The sequence below is a fragment of the Berghia stephanieae genome, chromosome 6 (genome assembly GCF_034508935.2).
Source record: "Berghia stephanieae isolate SIO BIC M18660-M18661 chromosome 6, UCSD_Bste_1.3, whole genome shotgun sequence".
Lineage (NCBI taxonomy): Eukaryota > Metazoa > Mollusca > Gastropoda > Nudibranchia > Aeolidiidae > Berghia > Berghia stephanieae.
In genome coordinates, this window is record NC_088365.1 from 14,959,371 (window position 1) to 14,969,218 (window position 9,848).

At 34.7% G+C, this 9,848-nt stretch overlaps 1 protein-coding gene across 2 annotated transcripts; it reads left to right on the forward strand.

Moving 5' to 3' along the window:
* Positions 1–749: 749 nt before the first annotated feature.
* On the forward strand, positions 750–9,848 carry LOC144974550 (gem-associated protein 2-like). Of its 2 annotated transcripts, XR_013645761.1 has the most exons (9): positions 750–1,004; positions 1,559–1,646; positions 2,916–3,005; positions 3,619–3,681; positions 4,036–4,194; positions 5,077–5,145; positions 6,246–6,356; positions 6,670–9,284; positions 9,632–9,848. XR_013645761.1 is itself a non-coding variant. In XM_078917519.1 (8 exons), the coding sequence occupies exons 1-8, from the start codon at positions 886–888 to the stop codon at positions 6,760–6,762; spliced, it is 792 nt and encodes a 263-aa protein (XP_078773645.1). In that variant the 5' UTR covers positions 750–885; the 3' UTR covers positions 6,763–9,848. The 2 variants fall into 2 exon arrangements, 1 of the variants encoding a protein (XP_078773645.1); XM_078917519.1 differs by having other exon boundaries at positions 6,670–9,848.

Here is a 9,848-nt window from a genome sequence, read left to right on the forward strand (position 1 = left end):
GCCAACAGCTAGTAACTTCTATTCTATTCTCAAAATTGGACTTTTGTAATGCTTTACTCTTCGGTACGACATCAGAAAACATCAAGAGCCTGCAAGGAGTTCAAAACAATGCTGCACTTGTGTTTGAGGCAGTGGGTGGTGGGAGAGGGTGGCTGTTAGTATTTTTCTCTTTCGATATGACAATTTTATTTGTAATGCGCCCAGAGCCTCCAACTAGGGGGATAGGTTGCGCAATATAAATGTGCATTATTATTATTATTATTATTATTATTATTACTACTTTCTTTTGTAATTGACTATATATATTATATATATATATATATATATATATATATATATATATATATATATATATATATATATATATATATTATATTTATCACCACATCAACACTATATATAAGTTTTTATTTTAAGAGGGAAGAGAAGGAAGGGAGGAAGACAATGGTTGGATGGGGGGGGGGGGAGGGGGCAAGATGAGAGGAAGAAAGTGTAATCATTTCAATAATGATGAGAATTGTGTCAAGTTGTGTAGATGTGAGAGAGGGCGTGCATGACTTCCTGTCAGGTAACACGAAGATAATGATTACAACAGTACTACAACATTCGAAATGATGGTGATATTAACATTTTAAAGGAAGATAACCATGTAATCTGATGTCTTTTCCTGTCGGATCTTTATCGGTGATCTTCCATCATCATTAAATGCCCACTCAGTTTAACCCGGAAGTTAAAAAATACAAACAGCCGTACTGATTGTGTTTCGCTTATTTAAGTACAGATTTATTGGGCTAAGTTGGTATCATCTGCTGTGTTAGTTAAACCTAATGTGGGTTTGGTAATTATCTCCTGACAATCCTACAAAATCAAGCTACTTACGATAAAATGGATGATAGTGACAGTGATGGTCCTGGAGAACAGGTTCTTGCTGTCGAAGAAGGCTATGAGGATTTCGACGACAACGTTCCTCCCACGTCTGGCAGTGAATATCTTCGGAGAGTAAGGTAACTTTTTTCAACAGATAAAAACGTTTTTCTTCCTATGCATTTTGTTTTTGTTGCTGTAAAATTAAATTCTAACAGTCTGTTGGCTGTTTCCTTGTGCGGCTAAATGGTCTTGTGGTATGATACTCGCTTTCGGATCGGAAGGTCCTGAGTTCGAGCCTCGGTCTGAGCGGCGCATCATAGTTGAGTCCTTGGAAAAGGCACTTTACTCACATTCTCTCACTCTCACCGTACTTATGTGCAAAATGAGAACCTCGCCGTTAACAGCCAAATAGGCGTCATGTCTCTTTCTAGCATATGTTAAATGTAGCTGTTGTTCAAGGACCCTTTGTAAAGTGCTTTGAGCACATTAAATAGATATTGCGCCATATAAAAGCTCACATTTCTTTTAAAAAGCTCAAGTTTTCTTAATGCTTATTCTTTGTTTTTTTCTCCAGTTTTCTCAAATCTGACTTTTTTTTTGCAATCAGCACAACAAATCATTAAAAAAAAAAAAATTTACTGCGATTTTTATTCAATTATCATCATAGTTATTAGATATCTTTCCTCCATAGGCAAGAAGCCCAAGGTTGCCCCAAAGTGGTGGTTGCTAATATTGACACAAGAGCTTTCTTGGAACAACAAACAGTAAAGGTTACTGAGGTGAGTTTGAGTTTGAACTCAACATGTTACTCGACCCATGTCCGTTTTGGCTGCATTTGATTTGAAGGTTCTTTGTCTTAGATTTGATTGATATTTGTTTTCTTTTGGAAATTCGAGCAGAAAATAATAATTGGCCAGCAAGAACTATCCATGAATAATACAGTTTGTATGAGATGTGATTTGATGCAGCATAATCATTTAGGTTGCGGTTATTCAGACTCTAGTATGAATATTCTCCCATGGCTTTTAGGACTCAAGTTTCAATGCGCATGTGCAATCAAGAGATTATTTGGACTCAGTCTCAATAGTCTTCTGTAGCAGTATAGATTTTTTATTTTGAATATTGATAATTATGTAGAATTGATACAAATCAAAATAACAATTATAGTTATAGTAACTGTCAACTGTCTAAACTCGCTTTATTTGATGGGAAAGACACAATCATAGATCAATTGGAAGTCCAGTTAGAAATTAAAAAGAAGAGTTAAAACTCTAGTGTTAGGCAGGCAACAATCTTTCTACAGTCCGAAGCAGGGGTTATGAGCTGAGTCGTCAGTCTGATATGAGCAAAACAGAATTTCTTCTGAACTTTTCTATTTTCTTATCAGTTCCACCTTCTGCCCACTGCCACACTGTGTCTCTCACTCCCCCACATGTTTGCGAACACACATTGAAGTTTGAGTCTGATAGCCACGGGAGACTATTCCGACTTGAGTCTGTATTGCCACTTCGAATCCTTTATGAGTGACTTATGAGTTGTCTGATGCAATTTGTTTTTCGGTGAATTTTTTTGTGAATACACTGTGCTTGGCTTGCTTGTTCTTTTCATTTTAAGCCAATCAAAAGTTCTTGTTTGAACAGCAGTATTCGTGTCTAATTGTACAACTACTACTGGGTACCAGCCAATGAACAATTGTTAAATTGCTAAATTGTTGACACAGAATTATAATAGTTATGACATGATTTACTTTGCATATTTTATTCCTGACCGAGAGATTGATATCAGTGGCCTTAGTCTGTAGTTATGATTTTATTTTCGTCAATGGCTTACCCTGTTTCTCTCTTCTCAACGTCTTGTTGTCACCACCATCATCATCTTCAGTATCATCATCTTCTTAATCATCATTATCTTGTAAAGCGCTTTGAGCACATTTAGTGGATATTGCGCTTTATAAAAGCTCAATTTATTATTATTGCAATTATGTATAATGACCATCACTGTCAACAAAATTTATTGTTGAACTAAATCCTTCTTTTCCTTCTCAATAGCCATCAGGTCTCTTACCAGTTCCATCATCATTCAGAGCTCCAATGGCATGGCAACGGCTACAAGTGGCCGAATTTGCACAACTGAGACAGGTATAATAGTAACAATTAAAATAATCTCCATTTTGTTTTATGCTTCAGTTATCACTAAGTAATACTTACCACCCCTGTATTACTGTATTTGTCTTTTGCTTTCACAAAGCTACAATTGAATAAATTATGTTGTCAGCACACAATCATAACAGTTTGTTTTAGTTTTTGACCAATCAAAACTTGGTTTTCGTGACACACTCTTAAACATGCTCATAAAAATTTAGCTGGTTGTTTGCTGACAATAGAATGAATGAATTTGATGTCACATTACCCTTTGTTATTATTTTTAGACCACCAGTTGGGGTGATTAGATCTCACTAGATTCTCTCAATCCAATTATAAACATTTAAGGTTAAACCATTTTTCTGTGTTTTCTGGCGGGTAGAATTGGTGAGCATTTTACTTAGATAATACCTGTGTAGTTTGTATTCACTGGCATTGTTTGCCGAATAGTGATTCTTCGGATAATAGACTAAAAGACATGGGGCGTGGTTATGTCCTTTCTACTATGAGTTTATTGAATTTGGATGTGTCTTTTTTTTTTTTTTTCACATTATTGGCACTTTATCAAAATTATTTTACTCGTTGATCTTTCGAAATGTCTCTCATACAGAAGTTAATTCAATGGAAAGCTCTTGTCAAGAATAAAAAGATTCAAGTACCAGAACCTGACCTTGTAAGTCCTTTACTGACATTGCTTATCTTTATCTCTAGATTCAACTTACCTGCTGTTGTCTTGGTCATTAAAAATTATGTATATAAAAGCACCATTCTTTTGCATTTTGATATTTGTCTCTCCTTAATATGCTATTGTTGAGGTGAATCAAATGCAAAATGATGATTAAATTAAAATCAAACTGATCAGAATCGCGAAATTTGAGTTTTGTGCATTTTAAATTAATTTTACTATTGTTTATGATTTAGGCTTAAATTTACCATCACAGCATGCTGAATTTAAGACATTGCAATACATTTGCAACTGTTTAATAACTTAGTTTCAAATTTTGTGATATTTCGTGCATTTTTTCAGCCCCTGGCTGGTGACGCTGAGAGCTGGTGTCGCTTGTGTTTTGGTCGTATGAAAACAAAATCTAAACCCACCCCATCGGCCTCACAGGATATTGTTGGAGAAGATGTCAGTGAGGATGGGACTCCTCCTCTGCTGAGTATTGTGGCCCACATGAATCAGGTTTGAGTACAGGAATGAACCTTACATTTATTAAGTTGATGATTGAGTTAGGATGTCCGAGTGGGTCCAAGTTTGTTTTCCTTTTCATGTTAATTTCTTGTGTAGGGAAATATAATCATGCTCATTTTTTGCTTTCATCTGAGATCTTTTTTTTTGGTCTCAAAACTTCTTGACAATTATCATATGAGTGCCTACCTGGGAAACGCACAGATTTGAAAGGAACATTTTCTGGCACCATCTAAAAGCAATCAAATTCTTTTAAAAATTAAGATTCTGTAATCCATAATTTTGATGCCTATTCTTTAAACACCATTTAATAAAACCGAAAATCTGCTGTCCACAATTCCACAAAATCAAAGCAACACGTTTCAGCAATGTCATAATACTATCTCATTCTATTTGCTAAAGAACAAAATATGAAGTTTGAAACCTCTCATTTTCGCAACACAAAAATCATCTGCTTCTATAATATTGAAATTGTTAAAAATAGACAATGAAGAATATTTGAGTTTACCCCTCTCCCTTTTCTTAATTAAAATAGATACGTTAAAACATCCCTTTTTTTTTTTAAAAAAGTACTCCTATTGGATAATTGTGGAAAGGCGAGGGGGTGTCTCTCTGTTTATGTTTGCCCCTTGATAGAACATTCTCCTAGCTCTGTACAAGAATTACATTCTTTCGACTGTATCTTGAAATTATCATTCTTGGACTGCCCCAAAAGTGAAAAATTTACATACATATACATAACAAACATGACATGACAAACCCTGTATTTTAATAATTATGACATTCTCTCAATGCATAAATTGTCTCCAACCATGCCATTCTCATTACCCCGCTCAACTTCATTTTATTTACATTTTAACTCATTTTCCTTCCCAGCAACAAGTAGAAAATGTGTTGGAATATCACATTAACTGGCTGGAGGCAACAGGATTTTCGTCCAACCAGGTACAATCTACATACCTGTGTATGCTTACATTGACATCACTTATATGGACATTAAGCTACACTAAAGTCTATTATTGATGAATATGTTTTGTAAAAACGTAGATATAGGTTTAGTCAAAAATTTATATTTGCTTTGCTGAATATTGCTTTGATGTTTCTACTTTAAGACATTAAATTTGATATATTCTGATCCAATGGCTAGTGGGTGGTTGGATGGGAGCATCACCCTTGAATCATATACCTATGATGTTCGCATGGGTGTACGATCCGATAGTGATGTCGTTTCTTCTTCTCTTTACTAGCCTATCCTGCTTCTTTGGTTTGTGATTGTATTTTTGACAGGGGATATTATTTTTTTCTGTAAATCTTCTGCCTGTTTGTTCTTGGTTATTTATAATTTAGCTTATGATATCTTTAGGTTATGATTTTGATTTACATTTGTACCATTTTTGTTAGATTGCTTGTTTTTTTGTTTCAGCGGTCTCTCATATAACCTCAATTGTGTTGGAAGAGACCTAAAGCAACAAACAAACAAACAAACAAAAATCCAATGGCTATCGCTGCATGTAGCAGGCTGACCATACTTATTCCTTCATATGCAGTTGATTAAAATTGATAATGCAAGCATATGTAGAGCTTTCCATAATTTTATTACTACTTATTCAAAATTAATTTTTACTGAATCACTCAAAATACTAAATAGGATTTTAAGTGAAACTGTGTAATGGTGAAGGTAGTATAATTTTAGATAAAGAAATTTTGCAAGAGTCTAAGGGAATTTTCAAATTTCATTTCCTCTGACAAGGCAAGTAAATGACATGAGTGATGTCTTTACCTTTTCAGGATGCCAAGTCAGCTATTTCAACACAAGACCTCTTCTTTAGGTCTCAGTGATAAGGACCATTACCATTACAAATGATCAGATGCAGAGTATCAGATCAATAACTTAATAACAAATGATTATTATCATTAGGCAAGCAGTTCGTAGCAGCTGAATATGAGTTCATATCTGATTTTGATAATGATTATGAAATGTGAATAATTGGAATGTGGTAATAACCGTTATAATGATATTATTTGAAATTCTCTCAAATTTCCAGGGTCGATGGCTGTATGCCCTTCTTGCCAATCTCCAAAAACCTCTGACTCCGGAAATGTGTTCATGGCTACGACGATTGTCTCGACTCTGTTCAAACATAAGGGCATCCTTGGTAAGAATGCTGTTGATATATTGATTGAATGAAGTCTTTAATCGGGTCTAGAGACGATTGGTGACAGATAATAACTAAGCTTTTATCTTATATTAGACTCTATGGAGGGTTTTAGAAGTACATTTACCTTTCCAATAAAAATGTGTTCTTCCTGCTTGCCAATATTTATTGTGGTTACTTAGAAATGTTTTTGCAACAACCATTTTTTCCAAAATAACTTGACATGCTTTGATTGATTCCATCCATACAAATTTTGATGTTATTCTCCTTTCTTCTTACACAAATGCCCCCCCCCCCCCTATTTCTCCCTTAGGAAAGCACAGATGACCCGAGTCTCCAGGAATTGAATTTGATCATCTGTCTTGTGTCTCGATACTTTGAACAGAGAGACCTCGCAGATTCTTGACCTCGACATATATTGTGTTTATTCACCAAAACTGTCAGGCTGTATTGCTCACCACCTTCTAGACTGCCATCTATTTTCCAGACTTGTATTTTGTGAAAGTGGAGCAGCGGCCCCCAGTTGTTTTGTAAATAGGGGAAGATATTATATTAGGTTATGTTTGTTGCAAATGTTTCTGCTAAAAGTTTGATCAAGTATAAACAATGAGGAAGTTGAATATAAGATCCTATTTAATTGACATACTTGTTGTGGACTTGCCTTTCACCTTTATCCATAGAATTGACAATGAATTAGATTTGATATACTTAAGATGAATGTTAAGTCTTTGTTCATTTCAAGTACTTCTTCGTCTAATTCATTGTTATTTTTTTGATGAAAGGAAAAAACCATATCATTTGTCAATCAAATTGAAGCTTAAAATTAATCATTATGCTTTATTTTCTACCTATTTTCATAGCAAAAGGAATGAACACAATTGTTTGTTTTGTTGGTTTGATTGTTTTTTTTTTTAAAACTTTTTATTTCCATGTGGATTTAAAGGTTCTTGGAATATTACAGGATTTTATGTGGCCTGTAATTACTTCTTTAGTGGTGCTTTGAAAAGAAAATTCAGTCTGTGTATGGAATATTATACAGAAAATAAAAGAACACCAAATTTTCTGTTTTGTCATATTTATTGAAACGACCATATTTTATCAAAAGTGGTGTAAAGTCTTTATAAGATTTCAAGGGAAAAAAATCACAAGACTTTCCTTCAATTTTGAATGGATTTATTGATGACAAAATATCAGTGAGAATAATTTGAAGTAGACTTGGGTTGTGTAAATCGGTCTTTTACTTTTATAAAGGAACATCATTTTGAGGCGCAACTTTCTAGTTTTATCAAATTGTTTTTGGCTTATAAGTTAACCTGTCATGAATTCTATGTAAAAATTTCAATTGACTGGAATTCTAAACTTGTAAAGTTAATTAAGTCGATATCTAAGGGACATAACAAAAAATTGGCCATTTGAGATGAAAGTTTTACCACCTACTTCTATTTTACATTAAAATTTTTTTAAAAAGATTCTCATGAGATTATTTTTATTTGCTATATTTTTTTTTTATATTAGAAAGGTTTGAAGTTGAGGGAAGGTGGGGAGCTGACCCACTGTTCCATCACAGTAGGCCTGCCTGTGTCCACCCCTACCAAACCGCATCGATCTTTGTCATGAATGTAAACCTTCCTTTCCCCACCAGGAAGCAATGTTTTCAATCTGGGCGGAGTTCCAGACCTCCTATAGTGGGCAGGGAGGTACTTACTGTGTCTTCTAACCCTCTATATCTATTTTCCAACTTTCTTTCTGTCCTTGTCTTGGAATGAGATTACTTGATTTTGTCCGGGGACCCTGGCAGGATACCCTGGCTGAGATGAGAGGGAAACAGTCAAATGTATAGTTTTGAGAGATTATATTTTTTTTCCTTGTAAATCATCTCTGTTATGCACTATATTATATTTTGTTTACATATTATATGATTTGTAAACATTTGAGTGTATTCCTCTTAGTCGGGACCAGCGCTTGTGTCTGGATGAGATTTTAAGATGATCTCAAACTAAGTATTTTGATAGTGTGCTCTTGGAATCTACTTCTGTATCCTATTTGAACCAATTCCCCTTTGTTTTACCTTTTCTTGGGTGCTTTAATTGTAATTCTAGAACTTTTTACTTTCCCATTTTCTTCCTTTTTACTGGCGCTGATATGACCTTAATGTGTTGCAAGCGCCGGAAAACCCTTAAAAACAATGTTTTCAGTCAGCTTATCAACTTGTATTTTAGGGTGGGTCTTTCCTTCCTTTCCCCCCCAAGAAGCAATGTTTTCAGTCTGGGCGGGGTTCCAGACCTCCCATGGTGGGCAGGAGGGCACACTGTCTTCTGTCTCCTATATCTGTTTTACGAGGTGCTTTCTGTCTTTGTTTTGGAATGAGATTACTTGCGATTATCCTGGCCATGACCAGTCTTTATATACTATACAAGTATATGTGTTTACGTCATTGCTTCTCCCCATCCTTACCATCCCTCATCCCCTCTCTAAAAGCATTTTCTCAAAATTTAAAAATAAAATTCATAAACCATTGGTGTGAATGCTGGGTTCATATTCATAGTTTCTTTCCTCCATAGTGATAGGGAGCAAGAAATACGTTTGTACTCTATTATTAATACTAGTCTCAATGAAAAGTTCTTTCTAAAACAATGAAGTTTTTTAAAAATCTTTATTATTATTATTTTTCTCATATTTCCATATTCTTGGGGTCTGGACTGGGTAAAAAAAAATCCGACTTGAATGGCATTGAGTAAGGTTGTGTCAAATTTTCATATTTAATTTATGATTGCCTCATTCACAAAAAAATCCTTTCCTGAAATAAATTTTATACATTTGATTCTGGGTAGGGACCTTGCTTACTGTGTCTTCTATTCTCCTATCCGTTTTCCAATTGCTCTTTGTCTTTTTCTTGGAATGAGGTTACTTGGTTTTGTCTTTCCTCTTGCTGGATTCCTTTACTGAGAGGGAAACAGTCAAATGTCTAGTTTTAGTTTTGTGAGAAGGTATTTGTTTGTCTTGTAAATCATCTTTCTGTTGTGCACATATTCGTTCTTAGTAGGGACCTGCGCTTGTGTCAGGATGAGACTTTTTAGGTGATCTCAGACTAAGTAAACTGATAACATGCTCTTGGAATCTACATTTGTTCCCTATTTATACCATTCCCCTTTGTCTTACTTTTTCTCGTGTGCTTTCTTTTAAACTTTTACTGGCGCTGAAATGACCTAAATGTAGTGCAAGAGCTGTAAAACCCTTGAAAACAAAACATATACATTTGACTGTTTCCCTCTCAGCTAAGGACTCTAGCCAGGGTAAGGACAAAACCAAGTAATCCCATTTCAAGTCAAAGACTGACAGTGACCTGGAAAAGGATAGCTGATAAAAGTGGATTAGGTATCCGAGTTGTTTTCTTACCTTTATGAACTGTATACTGTACTTTTAAAAGTACTGCCATGATGTTGGGACATACATTACACATGCATGTATAAAATAAACATAAATTAAAACGAG